The sequence below is a fragment of the Schistocerca gregaria genome, chromosome 1 (genome assembly GCF_023897955.1).
Source record: "Schistocerca gregaria isolate iqSchGreg1 chromosome 1, iqSchGreg1.2, whole genome shotgun sequence".
NCBI classification, from domain to species: Eukaryota; Metazoa; Arthropoda; class Insecta; order Orthoptera; family Acrididae; genus Schistocerca; species Schistocerca gregaria.
Genome location: NC_064920.1, coordinates 840,153,579 through 840,171,424, shown reverse-complemented (window position 1 = coordinate 840,171,424; position 17,846 = coordinate 840,153,579). Strand labels below are relative to the sequence as shown.

The 17,846-nt window shown below is 37.7% G+C and overlaps 1 protein-coding gene across 1 annotated transcript in view; it reads left to right on the top strand.

Moving 5' to 3' along the window:
- LOC126272370 (GATOR complex protein NPRL2-like) overlaps positions 1 to 17,053 on the top strand; it is a 90,303-nt gene extending 73,250 nt beyond the window's left edge. Inside the window, exon 9 of the mRNA XM_049975182.1 lies at positions 12,945 to 17,053. Coding sequence (XP_049831139.1) covers positions 12,945 to 13,181 — 237 coding nt within the window. The 3' untranslated portion in view covers positions 13,182 to 17,053. The remainder of the gene's footprint in view (positions 1 to 12,944) is intronic.
- Positions 17,054 to 17,846: the final 793 nt, after the last annotated feature.

Below are 17,846 nucleotides of genomic sequence, written 5' to 3'. Positions count from 1 at the left end.
GTTCACGCCGAAGAACCCCTGCTACCCGTGTAGCCGCTTGCTGCGTGTAGTGGACTCCTGACCTATCCAGCAGAACCCGAAACCCCACCACCCTATGGCGCAAGTTGAGGAATCTGCAGCCCACACGGTTGCAGAACCGTCTCAGCCTCTGATTCAGACCCTCCACTCGGCTCTGTACCAAAGGCCCGCAGTCAGTCCTGTCGACGATGCTGCAGATGGTGAGCTTTGATTTCATTCCGCTAGCGAGACTGGCAGTCTTCACCAAATCAGATAGCCGCCGGAAGCCAGAGAGAGATATCCGCCGGAAGCCAGAGTTCTTTGCTGTCTCTGACAGAATTACAATGTCATCGGTGAACCTCAAAGTTTTTATTTTTTCTCCATGGATTTTAATTCCTACTCCAAATTTTTATTTGTTTCCTTTACTTCGTGCTCAATATACAGATTTAATAACATCAGGGATAGGCTACAAGCCTGTCTCACTCCCTTCCCAACCACTGCTTCCCTTTCATGCCCCTCGACTCTTGTAACTGCCATCGGGTTTCTGTACAAATTGTAAATAGCCTTTCGCTCCCTGTATTTTATCCCTGCCATCTTCAGAATTCGAAAGAGAGTATTCCAGTCAACATTGTCAAAAGCTTTCTCTAAGGCTACAAATGCTAGAAACATAGGTTTGCCTTTCCTTAATCTAGCTTCTAAGAGAAGTCGTAGGGTCAGTATTGCCTCACGTGTTCCAACATTTCTACAGAATCCAAACTGATCTTCCCCGAGGTCGGCTTCTCCAGTTTTTTGATTCGTCTGTAACGAATTTGCATTAGTATTTCCAGCTGTGTCTTATTACACTGATAGCTCGGTGATTTTCACGTCTGTCAACACCTGCTTTCTTTGGGATTGGAATTATTATATTCTTCTTGAAGTCTGAGGGTATTTTACTTGTTTCATATGTCTTGCTCACTAGATAGTAGAGTTTTGTTAGGCCTGGCTCTCCCAAGGCTGCCATCAGTTCTAATGGAATGTTGTCTACTCCCAGGGTCTTGTTTCAACTTAGGTCTGTCAGTGCTCTGTCAAATTCTTTACACAGTATCATATCTCCTATTTCATCTTCTTCTACATTCTCTTCCATTTCCATAATATTGTCCTCAAGTACATCGCCCTTATATAGACCCTCTATATACTCCTTCCACCTTTCTGCTTTCCCCTCTTTCCTTAGAACTGGGTTTCCATCTGAGCTCTTGATATTCATACAAGTGGCTCTCTTTTCTCCAAAGGTCTCTTTAATTTTCCTGTAGGCAGTATCTATCTTGCCCCTAGTGAGATAAGCCTCTACATCCTTAGATTTGTCCTCTAGCCATGTCTGCTTAGCCATTTTGCACTTCCTGTCTCTCATTTTTGAGATGTTTGTATTCCTTTTTGCCTGCTTCATTTACTGCATTTTTATATTTTCTCCTTTCATCAATTAAATTCAATATCTCTTCTGTTACCCAAGGATTTGCATTATCCCTTGTCTTTTTACATACTTTATAGTCTGCTACCTTCACTATTGCACCTCTCAAAGCTACCAATTCTTCTTCTACTGTATTTCTTTCCCCCATTATTGTCAATTGACCCCTAATGCTCTCCCTGAAACTGTCTACAATCTCTAATTCTTTCAGTTTATCCAGGTCCCATCACCTCAAATGCCCACCTTTCTGCAGTTTCTTCAGTTTTAATCTACAGTTCATAACCAATAGATTGTAGTCAGAGTCCACATCTGCCCCTGGGAATGTTTTACAATTTAAAACCTGGTTCCTGAATCTCTGGCTCACCATTATATAATCTATCTGAGACCTTCCAGTATCTCCAGTCTTCTTCCATGTATACAACCTTCTTTTATGAATCTTGAACCAAGTGTTAGATGTGATTAAGTTATGCTCTGTGCGAAATTCTACCAGGCGGCTTCCTCTTTCATTCCTTACTCCTATTCCATATTCACCTACTATGTTTCCTTCTCTTTCTTTCCTACTATCGAGTTTCAGTCACCCATGACTAATAAATTTTCGTTTCCCTTCACTATCTGAATAATTTTTTTTTTTTTTATCTCATCATACATTTCATCAATCTCTTAGTCATCTGCAGAGCTAGTTGACGTATAAACTTGTACTACTGTAGTACGCATTGACTTCGTATCTATCTTGGAGACAATAATGTGTTCACTATGCTGTTTGTAATAGCTTACACACATTCCTGTTTTCCTGTTCATTATTAGACCTACGTCTGCATTACCCCTATTTGATTTTGTATTTATAACTCTGTCTTCACCTGACCAGAAGTCTTGTTCCTTCTGCCACCGAACTTCACTAATTCCAACTATATCTAACTTTAACCTATTCATTCCCCTTTGTAAATTTTCTAACCTTCCTGCCCAATTAAGGAATCTGACATTCCACACTCCGATCCGTAGAATGCCAGTTTTCTTTCTCCTGATGACATCCTCTTGACTAGTCTCCGCCCAGAGATCCGAATGGGGGACTATTTTACCCAAGAGGACGCCATCATCATTTAACCATGCAGTAAAGCTGCATGCCATCGGGAAAAATTACAGCTGTCGTTTCCCCTTGATTTCAGCCGTTCGCAGTACCAGAACTGCAAGGCCGTTTTGGTTAGTGTTATAAGGCCAGATCAGTCAACAGTCTATCATTCAGACTGTTGCCCTTGCAACTACTGAAAATTCTGCTGCCCCTCTTCAGGAACCACATGTTTATCTGGCCTCTCAACAAATACCCCTCTGTTGTGGTTGCACCTACAGTACGGCTATCTGTATCACTGAGGCACAAAAGCTTCTCCACAAACGGCATGGTCCATGGTTCATGGGGGCGAGGGCTGAAAGATATACTTACAATATTTTAAGTTGGTCAAAAGTGAGATTCTTTTTCCACTTTATGTGTAATGTCTCGTGTCACTGTATATACTGTTTAATGTTTTTAATAAATATCACGACAAAAAATTCGGCAGAATGAAATACTAGGGAGTTCTGATCTGTTGCAAGTAAGTGTTATAAAAAGGATCAGTGGATTACTGATATGTGAGACAGCTACATTCCTTATGAATGATGCAATCGTGTAAATTGCTACATCACAGAAAAAATATTAAAGTATTTTCCTAATTCCTAAAATGCTGACATAAAATACTCACACATTGATGGGCAACACTCGTGGCAACATTCCTACAGTCAACTCCTCCGACCCTCCCCCCCTCCCCCCCCCCCCCAAAAAAAAAGAAAAAAATATAGAAAATAATAAATAAATAAATAAATAGTTTCTAGAAATGGTGGTTACAAATTTATCACTGTAGATAAAATTAAAACAAAGGAGGTACTTAAGTTCAAATTGATTAATGCACTAAGCCTCCACATATCTTCCTCAAAATAGTCATGAGTCTGCAGATGATGACCAAGGAGTTTCACAGATGTACTGAGCTTGCCTTTTTGCCTGAAACTGCAAGCAATAGATAACCGTTTGTTGGATTAGTTTTGCAAATCAACTCCTAGGATTTCCTCGTACCTGTTCTGTGTGATATATTCATTGCAATTACCAAGATGTGCTTATAATGGAATTTCAAAACTTTTTACCTACATGATTAATAGTAGCTGATCTAAAAATGAATGTTGTGAAACCATTTATAAAAAGTGAACTAAGGAAGATATCTCAAGCTATAGAATCAATATCACTAATTCCCACCTTTAGTTACATATTGGAAACTATAATCCTGTCTCAACTTAGTGGATTTTTTTTTTTTTATTTTTTTTTTTACAAAACTCAAACTCCTTGTAGATCCGCAGTATGTATTTAGAAAAGGGCCAAGCACAACTACAGCAGTTCTTCCATGGAGTCTACTGTCTGTTGGATCACAGAACACAGATTGCAGATATATTTTCAGACATGACAAGAACATTAGATGCATTAAATAACAGGTCGTCACTTATAAAAATAAAAAATAAAAAATAGAAAAACAAGTCATATCGTGTCATGTCAGGGATCCATCAGGCATCTTATAGCAGCATACGTGTTGAATCATATGCAGTGCATTAAACTGACACACAAATTTGATGAAAAAATTATAATCTTTCAATCCTCCAGTGAAACAGTAATACAGAGTGTACATCAGGGCTAAGTGTGTGGTCCCTTCCTCTTCCTCATATTCTGTGTGTCCCTGGTAAGAGTTGTCAGGTAGCTGGAGTCAGCACAAACAAATACTGTTCAGCATGTGTCATGTGATGCCAGTTGTCAACAGAAAGTGTTGGTATGTTCTCTTTTCAAACAAAATTATTTTTAAAGCAGAATTTATATGTCATTCCATAGAGTCATCCCAAATTAGTTGAGTGCAATATTCATTTTATCAAGGTATATGACAGAAATAGTGAAACAGGAAGAATAACTAGTAGTCCAGGAATGATTGAGAGGTGCTGTTGCATAGATGTAGCAGTCAGTGCAGGCGTGGGTGATGCTGTTGTTGCTGGATTACTGGTTATTCTTCATGTTTAAGGGTCCCTGTTAATACATTTTCATAAAAAAAGTATTGCAATAAACTAATTTTAGACAGCTGTATCAAATCCGCACATAAAATTCCACTTTAAAAATAATACTGTTTATAACAGAAAAGAAACTGATGCTTTGTGTCAACACTGGGATTAGAGGAAAGATGTATGAGCAGAATTTGTTTGCGCAACTCCAGCTATACAATGCAAAAATTTAATCACAAATATCTGCCGAAAAACCAGAGAGAAAGAGCCTGATGTCCCTTAGGAGGGACATCTGTTATGTCAACAAATTGCACAACCCATTAACTCCCATATTACAAGCTGAGCAGGTGATACCTCAATCTTATTCCATTGTAGAGAACATAAGGAGCTAGAATCATATGCTATTAGTGGGATAACAGAATTAATAAAGTACTTCAAAGATCAGTGCTTCAAGGTGAATGTCAACAAATCTCAATTACTGGCTTTTAAAATGGGCAGTTCTCACCAGATGAATGCAAGTAAGGTATGTAACGCATGGACAAAAGAAACTGGGAGTGTACTGTTGGACCCATGTTTCATTGCAGCTGATGATCCAACTAAAAAATGCATCATCTTCTTTTGCAAACCTTGCTGTAAGACTCTGACAAACTTTCAAAATTCTCAGTTTGTGATTTAGGCAAACAACACATATGGAAGCTATTGCAGAACTGTTGGTCATTTGTGATGATGGCTTGACAGCTCCCACAACTTATTCTGACCATTCTGTAATTTATGATGCTATTGCTTGTTGATTACCTTCATGAATGCCTCAAACTGCACAAATGTTTTTGTCTGTAATGCTGGCTCAATGATGGTGATGATATTGCTGATTTATCATACAGTCTCATCCTTCCTTGAACTCTTTATGCTAGGCAAACACACATGTCCTTGACTGTGTTTGATAACCAAGCAATGCAGTCAATCTCTGGAAAATTATCATTGCTTGAACACCTTCACGATCAAGAAATGTTATAATTATGAGTTGCACAGTGTAGGGGTGCGCCTGCTGCTCTGACATCGTGATTGTTACTGACAGTGCTGTGGGAAGTATGTGACAGCTGGCTCTTCCCACTCACAGCACCTCCACCCAACAATACTAGAAGTGTGGGTCCGGTCCTACCAACTGTTGACGCCCAGTAACATAAATTACATTTCTATTTGATTCACCTTCATAATTTTATCGATGCTTACAGTGATTGTGTTACTTTTCTACATAGTTGCCATGTTGTTTCAAGAATTACTGGTAACATGACAAAACTTTAGTCTTGTGCTTGTAACCAGCTGTTCACCTGTATTGTGACTTCATCATTTGTACTGAAGATGCCCTTTGAGATTGGGGAACATTTGAAAATCACTTGGGATGAGACCTGGTGAATATGGAGACATGCGGACACTTCCCAGTTGAATCTTTTGAGCTCTACTCGGGTAATTTGAGCTTTATGAGGCACAGTATTCTCACAAAGGAAGAGAACTTTAGGAGACAAAAGTCCAAAACATTTTCTTTTGATGGCAGCTCACAGATTTCTCAAGACATTGTAGTACCTCTCTCCTTTAATTGTGGTGTTGTGAGGCAGGTAGTGAATGAAAATCCCCTGACAGTTCCAAAAGATGGTTGTCATAATTTTTCCCACTGAATGTATGACTTTTTTAAAGCTTTTTCCAGGTTTCTTCCACACCATGCCCTGACATTATGTCTCAGAGGTTGAGTGATGGACCTATGTCTCATCCCCGGTGACAGCCCACTTGAAGAGCAGAGCTCCCTCTCTCTGATGCATTCTGGCTGAATCTATCGATTGCTGCTTCTGGACATCACTCAACAGATGTGGCACACATCTTGCACAGATTTTGCAATAGCGATTATGGTTTGTTAGGATTTTTGTGATCCATGAACATCCTGTAGCAGCCTGGGGAGGTAGCTACATTAGGTTGGTGTCAATGGTAATGTGATGATCTTCCCCCACAGCATTGCCAATTGCAGTAATGTCATCATCACATGTTGCTGTAGTGGACCTCCATGTGCACTGTTCATAATGCACATCTCCGTGCCATGCCACAAATTGTACATGCCAGTGTCACCCCCCACCCCCTCTCCCCTCCATGAACCATGGACCTTGCCGTTGGTGGGGAGGCTTGCATGCCTCAGCGATACAAATAGCCGTACCGTAGGTGCAACCACAACGGAGGGGCATCTCTTGAGAGGCCAGACAAACGTGTGGTTCCTGAAGAGGGGCAGCAGCCTCTTCAGTAGTTGCAAGGGCAACAGTCTGGATGATTGACTGATCTGGCCTCCTAAGACTAACCAAAACGGCCGCGCTGTGCTGGTACTGCGAACGGCTGAAAGCAAGAGGAAACTACAGCTGTAATTTCTCGCGAGGGCATGAAGCTTTACTGTATGATTAAATGATGATGGCGTCCTCTTGGGTAAAATATTCCGGAGGTAAAATAGTCCCCCATTCAGATCTCCGGGCGGGGACTAGTCAAGAGGTCGTCATCAGGAGAAAGCTGGCGTTCTACGGATCGGAGCGTGGAATGTCAGATCCCTTAATCGGGCAGGTAGGTTAGAAAATTTAAAAAGGGAAATAGATAGGCTAAAGTTAGATATAGCGGGAATTAGTGAAGTTTGGTGGCAGGAGGAACAAGACTTTTGGTCAGGCGAATACAGGGTTCTAAATACAAAGTCAAATAGGGGAAATGCAGGAGCTGGTTTAATAATGAATAGAAAATAGGAATGCGGGTAAGCTACTACAGACAGCATAGTGAACGCACTATTGTGGACAAGATAGACACGAAGCCCACGCCTGCTACAGTAGTACAAGTTTATATGCCAACCAGCTCTGCAGATGACGAAGAAATTGAAGAAATGTATGATGAAATAAAAGAAATTATTCAGATGGTGAAGGGAGCCAAAAATTTAATAGTCATGGGTGACTGGAATTCAGTAGTAGGAAAATGGAGAGAAGGAAACGTAGTAGGTGAATATGGATTGGGGCTAAGAAATGAAAGAGGAAGCCGCCTGGTAGAATTTTGCACAGAGCACAACTTAATCATAGCTAACACTTGGTTCAAGATCATAAAAGAAGGTTGTATACATGGAAGAAGCCTGGAGATACTGACAGATTTCAGATACATTATATAATGGCAAGACAGAGATTTAGGAACCAGGTTTTAAATTGTAAGACATTTCCAGGGGCAGATGTGGACTCTGACCACAATCTATTGGTTATGAACACTAGATTAAAACTGAAGAAACTGCGAAGAGGTGGAAATTTAAGGAGATGGGACCTAGACACACTGACTAAACCGGAAGTTGTACAGAGTTTCAGGGAGAGCGTAAGGGAACGAATGGCAGGAATGTGGGAAAGAAATACAGTAGAAGAAGAATGGGTAGCTTTGAGGGATGAAGTAGTGAAGGCAGCAGAGGATCAAGTAGGTAAAAAGACGAGGGCTAGTAGAAATTCTTCGGTAACAGAAGAAATATTGAAATTAATTGATGAAAGGAGAAAATATAAAAATACAGTAAATGAAGCAGGCAAAAACGAATACAAACGTTTCAAAAATGAGATCGACAGGAAGTGCAAAATGGCTAAGCAGGGATGGCTAGAGGATAAATGTAAGGATGTGGAGGCTTATCTCACTAGGGGTAAGATAGATACTGCCTACAGGAAAATTAAAGAGACCTTTGGAGAAAAGAGAACCACTTGTGTAAATATCAAGAGCTCAGATGGAAAACTAGTTGTAACCAAAGAAGGGAAAGCAGAAAGGTGGAAGGAGTATATAGAGGGTCTATACAAGGGCGATGTACTTGAGGACAATATTATGGAAAGGGAGGAGGATGTAGATGAAGATGAAATGGGAGATATGATACTGCGTGAAGAGTTTGACAGAGCACTGAAAGACCTGAGTCGAAACAAGGCCCTGGGAGTAGACAACATTCCATTAGAACTACTGACGGCCTTGGGAGAGCCAGTCCTGACAAAACTCTACCATCTGGTGAGCAAGTTGTACGAGACAGGCAAAATACCCTCAGAAGAATATAATAATTCCAATCCCAAAGAAAGCAGGTGTTGACAGATGTGAAAATTGCCAAACTGTCAGTTTAATAAGTCACAGCTGCAAAATACTAATGAGAATTCTTTACAGACGAATGGAAAAACTAGTAGAAGCCGACCTAGGGGAAGATCAGTTTGGATTCCGTAGAAATATTGGAACACGTGAGGCAATACTGACCCTATGACTTATCTTAGAAGCTAGATTAAGGAAAGGAAATCCTACGTTTCTAGCATTTGTAGACTTCGAGAATGCTTTTGACATTGTTGACTGGTATACTCTCTTTCAAATTCTGAAGATGGCAGGGGTAAAATACAGGGGACGAAATGCTATTTACAATTTGTATAGAAACCAAATGGCAGTTATTAGAGTTGAGGGGCATGAAAGGGAAGTAGTGGTTGGGAAGGGAGTGAGACAGGGTTGTAGCCTCTCTCCGATGTTATTCAATCTGTATATTGAGCAAGCAGTGAAGTGGAAGAGCAGTTGAACGGAATGGATAGTGTCTTGAAAGGAGGATATAAGATGAACATCAACAAAAGCAAAACAAGGAAAATAGAATGTAGTCGAAGCAAGTCGGGTGATGCTAAGGGAATTAGATTAGGAAATGAGACACTTAAAGTAGTAAAGGAGTTTTGCTTTTTGGGGAGCAAAATAACTGATGATGGTCGAAGTAGAGAGGATATAAAATGTAGACTGGCAATGGGAAGGAAAGCGTTTCTGAAGAAGAGAAATTTGTTAACATGGAGTATAGATTTAAGTGTCTGGAAGACATTTCTGAAAGTATTTGTATGGAGTGTAGCCATGTATGGAAGTGAAACATGGATGATAAATAGTTTAGACAAGAAGAGAATAGAAGCGTTTGAAATGTGGTGCTACAGAAGAATGCTGAAGATTAGATGGGTAGATCACATAGCTAATGAGGAGGTATTGAATAGAGTTGGGGAGAAGAGGAGCTTGTCGCACAACTTGACTGGAAGTCGGATCAGTTGGTAGGACATGTTCTGAGGCATCGAGGGATCACCAATTTAGTATTGGAGGGCACCGTAGAGGGTAAAAATTGTAGAGGGAGACCAAGAGATGAATACACCAAGCAGATTCAGAAGGATGTAGGTTGCAGTAGGTACTGGGAGATGAAGAAGCTTGCACAGGAAAGAGTAGCATGGAGAGCTGCATCAAACCAGTCTCAGGACTGAAGACCACAACAACAGTGTCAAACCATTTGAATGGCCTTCCGCAGAGGCAGAGGTTAACTCCCAATAGATATCACCAATGGATAGTTGTTTTGGTGTGCAAAAATAGATGGCAGAGCCCATCACTCAAGTAGACACACTGTGTACTGGTAACTCTTTGGTAGCTGGTTGTGTACTGGCAAGATACTGCACTCTGCATAGTAATGGACAAACTCCCCATGTTAACCTAAGAATAACACTAAAGCACTCAAAATAGTAAAATGTGGAGCTCCAACAAAGCATATCCTATGCCTGGGGTGGTTAACAACAAAGTAGAAGATCAAACCAAAGATACTTACTAAACTTTGGATAAATGGGGTATAACCTGTAAAATTCAGGCACTTGGTTATGAGTGCTAACTAGTAACAAAGGTTCACTAAACAGAGGCTGTAGAAATCTAGAGAAGTTGTTTAACTGTGACCTCCCTTGCCATGATCACAATTTTAGTTTAGTCCTGAGGAGCTGTTTCAACTCGCTGATAGTTCAACTTCTGTCCCAGTCATGGGAGCTTTCAAAGGATTCCCATTATGATTTAACAGAAAAAAACTTGTTAGAAAAACCTTATTTCTCTTATAGAAGTTATTATCTCCTATAGAAGTTGTTTGCATTATTAACAAAAACATATTTTCATAAATTTTTAACATTTCTCACGACTTTTAGTAAAATATTTTTTAAAAGTAAGGTTCAGAATTTTGTTTTAGTGAATATTGTGATGGTTTTGATATGTTCCCATAATTTTCTCTTGGAATGAAATAGGAAATAGTGAAGATGGGGGAGAGATTATCACTTACGGCATGCACTATTTTCTAATTTCAAGATGTTTTAGGATTGCCTAGCAACAGCCTGGTTAAATACAGATTTTGCACAGACTCTAAATTTTTGTTCAGTGGAACAGGATTAGCACTTGCGAGCAGCAGAATTTTCCCTTCTGGAAAATTGCTTATAGCTAAGCTAGTATGTGTACACTATTTGATCAAAATTATCCAGTCACATATTAGCCGACGTTGATATGTGGTGTGTCTATCATCCATCTTATGATGGCTTGAATGCTGCAGGGAACACTTTTAGTGCAGTGTCTGTATGTTTGTGGAGGAATGGCAGCCCATTCTTCCTCAAGATCCAAAATCAGAGATGGTGGTGATGTTGAACACTGAGATCTGTGGAAAAATAGATCACCTCAAGTGTCACTTAGCTCATAATAAGCCACAAATTTCTGTAGTCAATGCTATTTGACTGTTGTATCCTTTTCTTTTTAGCTCTCTAACACACAGTCATTGTGATAGCTACTCCGCCCCGATAGTCGAATGGTCCGCATGACAGACTGACATCTTAAGGGGCCTGGGTTTGATTCCCAGCTGGGTCGGGGATTTTCTCTGCTCAGGGACTGGGTGCTGTGTTGTCTTCATCATCATTTCATCCCCATCTGGTGTGCAGGTAACCCAATGTGGCGTCGAATGTAATAAGACCTGTAAGGGCGTACCGGCCAATGACGCCAAACGCTCATTTCCATTTCATTTCCCTAGCTGACTGCTGGTAGCAGTTCAGACCTCACCAGTGATTTATTTTACTAATTTCATGTGATTTTTTACAACTATCCAATGCAGTGCTTGAGAGTCGCTGCTTATCACTACATGAGATTTGCCTGGTCTTGGTTGAACTGTGATTTGCATTTCCAGTTCAGTCATCTCTCCAAAATTTGATGTGGGCAGAATGGTTGAAATGTCCCTTATATATTTGTTATTTAGGCGATGTCTAGTCCATGTTCAAAGTCACTGAGCTCTCATGACCAATACATTCTGCTGTTACTGTTTCTCTGCTGACAACATATTGCTCCCCATCTCCTTTTACACTGGCAGGTGTGCCTCTTGTGATGTCTAATGGTCAATTCCACATTACATAAGGGTATCGGGGGTTCTCTCAATCAGGTGGTGTACTGCAGGCATGGAAAGATATATCATTGTTGAGTCAACACTGTCCTCCCCAACATAGTGTGAACTTTCTCCATTACTGCTTGTTCTATCCAAAGTTTAATTTTGGTAGACAGGCCTAAAACATTTTTGCTGTATAGGTATGGACAGCTATCAAAATTGAATATTGTATGATGCATGGTAGTGTATAAAACGAACAATATAAGGTGTAAATTCTATTATCATGCTTCCCCATGTGCCAGTGCCCAAAATTTGTCACATATATTTTCTTTTGTAGGTTCCCTAATTTGGTTACTAATGTACCATTTTTCCTTATTTACAATAACGGATTTTTAAAAATTATTTCCTTTCTTCATGCTCCACACCAACACACTGTATGTTGTGACAAATACCCTCAGTCTCCTTTCTAATCTCCCTGTTACTTTAATATGCCAAATAATAATTGCATATTTACTTTGGCAAATCTCGCTACTATCTGCTTTAACTTGGTTGCAATTTTGAGTTTTATTACACACTGTAATATGCTTGTTGTTAGAAAGATTCTCATTATCTCTACTATAAGAATAGAAACATGAAATAAATTTGCTATCCCTGCTGCGTACTTGTGACTTGAAGGGGCTACAACTTCATAGTGTGTGAAACTGTAAGTGCAGATTTCTTTTCCATTATTTGGGGTCTCACTATTTGCATGTACAATTATACAGAAGACAAACTTTACCAATGGATATTTGGTATCTGTGCATAAATGACTATTGATGACTGGAAGAAAACATTCTCCGCAAGGAAGCAGGAGTAGAGATGGAGTCTAGAGTGGTTTAACAGTTGTGCCTTTTGGGAAATCCACAACTTCAAGTCAGCAGTACAGTATTGTATGAAATAAAGTGACCGACAACACTCAAAAAAGAAGAAACTTCAGAGGAAACGCAAGAGCTAGATAGAACAGAGGAAAAAATTGAGAACAGTCTGACAATAAAACACCTTTCCCAAATTTTCACAATGGCAGACTGATTAACTGAGAAGATAAGTAAAAAGTTTGAAAACTGGAAATTAAAAATGTCACTGAGCTTCAGAATATTTACTTGAATCCACAAGATTCCATACCTTTTTCAAGCATTTCTTTGATTAATTGACTAATGATCTATCATTATATGTTTGTAATGCAATATTTCTGCAATTCCTAACTGATGCATTTTTTACATGTTACAGTTTCCAGTGCACATTTTGGCATCAGAGTGTTCAAGTTCTGCCTCCAGTTTATCACAGACTCGATCCCAGCAATACCAGCCATATCAACAGCGGCAAGAGGAGCGACCTCAGCACATTCCAATGGTATTCACTGGTGTCTCGTGTGAAGATGAGATCTGTTGTTCTCTAGGCATTAGCACCCTACAGCTGGAAGAAGAACTTGATCAGGATCCAGGGATTGCAGTCATTTGGAAGTAAACTTGGAATCCTAAGAAGCTAAGAAACTTTAGTGTTTAAGAATTTATTTTGAGTCTGTGCCAACAGTTGTTAAACAGCTTACACAGATGTTGAGCCACAGTCTTAAGTTCTTCAAGCTATTGTGAAATCCAGTTTTTGTTGAGAATTATTTCCTCTTTGTTGCTTGCTTCTGTGGTAGTACTGTTACCACAGAAAGATCATACTGACATCAAATTTGTACATGGGAACAATGATTGCAATAATTAGAATGTAAATGTTGGAGAACTGAGGACATTAATTATTGAGGCATAAACTTGGTTGGCCAGCTCATGTCAGTACACTAACTCCAAAAAATTTGGCACATTCAGTTGTTGAGTTAGATGCTTCTATGAAGATTATTAACTGTTTATTGGATGAAATTAATATTACTAATGTGTGTGGCACAAATGAGAGCTGTCTTGAGTCAGTTGTTATGTATGGCAGCAAGCAAATTTCAGAAACTGAATGGACTGATTTTTATGGCAGTTACCAAGGGTTTTATTTTCATTAAGACAGAGGGAATATTACAAGACATGAGTGACACTTATTGTTCATATGACATAGTAGCATTAAAAATGACAAATTATTCAAAAGATGAGAAATCTGGAAAAAATAATGATTTACAATATATTATAATAAAATAGCAAGATCAGATTCAGTGAAGGATCACAACTTATTTTGCTGTTGTCTTTGATCACTATTGAAAGCCATATTAGATAAGGAATAGCTGCTTTACCTGTTAGTGGAGGGGCGTGTAGTAATATCAGAGCTGTTATGACTGTCATCTGACTTGTTACCTTGCAGCTGTGTGTGCAGCATTGTATTATGTAACTGTTTATGTTTACAGAGAATTCATATAGCCTCCTTTGACAAGGGAGGGTCACCTCTGTATCACATTGCAGTTACTTTACGGATCAATGATTAGCTTGCAACAGAAGGTGACAATTTCATAACTCGCTGATGAAGTTACATTTGGGAGTGCAACACAACAGCTATTTACATAAATAATTGACAAGACCTTGACCAAGAATTTTAATTTAATTTTAAGTTAACAATAATCAGTCAATTCAGTAGACATAATTGGAAATGAGCTCATATTTCAAACTTGTGTAATTTTGAATTGCCCATCTGTGACAAAACATGTCTTTATCGTAACATTTGCTTGTTTGCCATCCCAGGATGGATGTTACAGGTGTAAGTAATAAGCAATTTTATCAAATCAAAAAGCCTTGAATATTGTTGTTCTCTAATAGTGTGAGGCATTTTCAGTTGTATTTTTAATTACTTGTAAATATGTGAATGGAATGGTGGAGCATAAATTTGAGATGGAAAAAAGTTTTAAATGCAGTTAATGACAAAGTTATAACTAGATGTGTGATAGGTTCTAAATAATGACATTTGGCTACAATATTCGAAGACCAGATCATTTTCACGATATGATGATGGTTTTATGGGGTGTTATCTGGAGGAGGTTCCAGATTTTTAAACACATGTGCAATATTTTCTTGAGTAGCAATTTAATAAATGATGTATCTCTGAGCATAGTTTTATGGCTTAGATTATGTGTATGCTTTCATCATCATTTGTGACTGGTTTATTTAGTCCTTACTGATGCCACACAGCACTGTTTTTATTGTTTCTACTCTGTCTAATGATACAGTAGGTGATATTAAAAAACCAACATTATAAGTTAAATGAATTGTATTTCACATTTAGGTGGAATTATAAATACTTCTATGTGCTTTAAATAGAAGCATCTTGGAAAAACTGTTACTGAAAAATGCTATCTTGCATTGTACAAATAATATTCCATTAGAGTACAAATAATTATATATTGAGCTAGTCATGTTCTTATTTCTGTTGAAGGTGTATTTAGACAGGCATCACAAGAAAACTGATGTTGGTAATGCTTGTCTAGATACTTTGCTGTGGCTGTTCGCATATGCCTCACAAGCTAAGAAATCTTTGAGTGAAAGTTAGTATGAGAAGAAAGTAATTTTGAGTCAATGTAATATATATTTTACAAATAGATATAATCAATCTCAGTGAATATTTTCATAAACTATATTTTATATGATACAAATTCTTTACTATATATACATATTTTTGTTGCATATTGTATTCATGTTATATGTTAAACAATATGTTCTTTACCTACCAAATAAACAACATTGAATTATTGTGAGAGGAGGATGGCTTTAAATATTAGTGACTTTAAAATACAATTACCATGTAAATAAATAAATTCTGCTAGACCCATAAATTCATCAAATGTTTTATGAAAGAAAATGGAATCTGCTGAATGTCTTACCTTCAGCAATTTTGTTCCTGGATAACTATTCATTAAGCTTTGACTTGTATACTTTCATACTCATTTAACTGGTTTTTCATAGTTGTTTTGAAAGATTTTAAAAGTTGGACAGAGGTATTTTCATCTAAACAGTTTTATTGCAGAATGAGGATAATAAGAATATATGGCTAACCATCAACATCTCAAGATGGAGTCTGCACCCAATAAAGAGATTGCAGAAACGAGGTAGTTACTCTCTTTTACATTTCATATTAACAACTATCTCCACGAGTGTTCTCCCATGACTACCATAGCAGTTATAGTGCCTGGTTTCTGCTTCCACATTATTCCATTTCCAGTCCAGTGCAGTTTGTGTTGATTTATGTACATCTTCTACAGGCACTAAAGCAGGAGCTGCAGATGAAAATAGATCTTCAGCTTTAGAAGCTAGTTGCAGTTATTTCTGCCCTATTGGTGACTGACAAGAAAGTATTTTATTTTTGTCAGTAAATGAAAACATTTGGTACAGAACAGCTTACAGTGCATATATTTTTCAAGGTTGTTGTGTTTTAAAAACATAGATGGACTAAATCTAAAATAAAGAGAGAAAAAGATTTAAAACTGAAACATAAAGATTGCACAATGAACTATTAGCAGAAACTGAAAACACAGACCAAAAAAGAACTGCTACAGCTACCAACAAACCTCCCACATGAGAAATTTCATCATTTGTTAATGATTATATCCCAATTTGCCATAAAACTTCTTAATTTTCGTGGGTATTGTCACAACAACAAGATGTATTGTGAAATATATGTTTTGAATATCAAATAGTCAACCTTTAAATTTTACAAAATAGATCAAGTTTGTAAACCTTTAAAGTTACACTTTCTTGTAAACTAGTAGGTAACAAAAATCGTGGTATCTACTAGTAGTTACAAAACATTTTACTCAAAAATGTGCATATTTTGCCATTTCCATAATTCATCGATGTGTCCAGTTACCTTATTAAATTACATAACGGATAATGCAGTGTGTGCAGTATTGGCAAAACTTTTTTACTGGGCAGCTTGTTCATTACATATCTAGATATAGTTCTAATGTCAAAATTTCATATTTCATTTACAACTGTCTTAGCTGAGAAAGACTTAAGAGTGTTAAAAATAATTTACAATCATAGCTGAAAAGAAATTTTTCTGAATGGCTTTTAAATGTACAGTACGTTTTGAGATTTTTTAATCTACGCAGGGGATGAGCTTTAATTATTGTTGAAATAATATTTGTGTTTACTAATCATAGTTAATATTTTCATGTTATTACAATAATATTGTGTTGTTACCAGTTATGTTAGCAATATCATCTATTTTGGAATATTTTTATCATGTTTGCTCAATTTTTGTGTGCCATATGGTTTGTATTCTAAATCAGTCGTTGGCCATATGTGAATGTGTTTTGTTTGCTGCTGTTGCAATTAGAGCTTCATACTCCAAAATTTGCATTTAAAACAATGTCAAATCTGAACAATGATGAATTATAAGAGAAAATAAACTATCTTACACTTGTATATGTTCTATCATAAACCCTATGCAAAAATTAAAATTTAATCTTGCTTGTCAAGTGCAACTAAATGCTTTGCCTGTTTTAAATGAATACCATTTGACTACATATTCACGTTTTATGTATTTCTAGATTCATTTTTTCAGATAGTACCCATGCCTTATACATTTAGGTCTGTTATGCAATAGAATTCTCATCCTGGATTAGTGGCAGAGAACAACTGACTTTTTACTATTTTTAGGTGCTAACATATCGGCAGTCAACAAATATATTCTTGCTATGGTCGAGGTGGTATATATTGACAGTTAATATACTGTGAATTCATGTGATCTTTGTTTGTCTTGTGAATGTGGCAATTTAGTAATGTGCATGGTGCTGAAACTTCCTGGCTGATTAAAACTGTCTGTTGAATCAACACGTCTTCAGAGTCATTGCCTTTCCTGGGCAAATGATATATCGACTACTCAGACTGCTGGATGTTTCCGAGTTATATTAATTCAGTCATTTATTCATTCATTGCATTCTGTAGATCCTATCAAGAAGAATCATCTTCAGGAATGTGATGTGTCAAGTTGTATGTTAAAGAAGGTATAGAAAGCATACAAAGTTAAGCCTCATACTATATGAACAATAATGTATCAATAAACTGCTTAATGCTATTCACATATACTACCTGAATTTAATGGAGCAAATTAGTAAGTTGCTACTTTGAAAAAGCTACTACATGCTCAGTTTTACTATTTAGTTTAGCTGCTATTAGTAGCTTAATAAATGTTTTTTAATATGCTATTTTTCAAAGT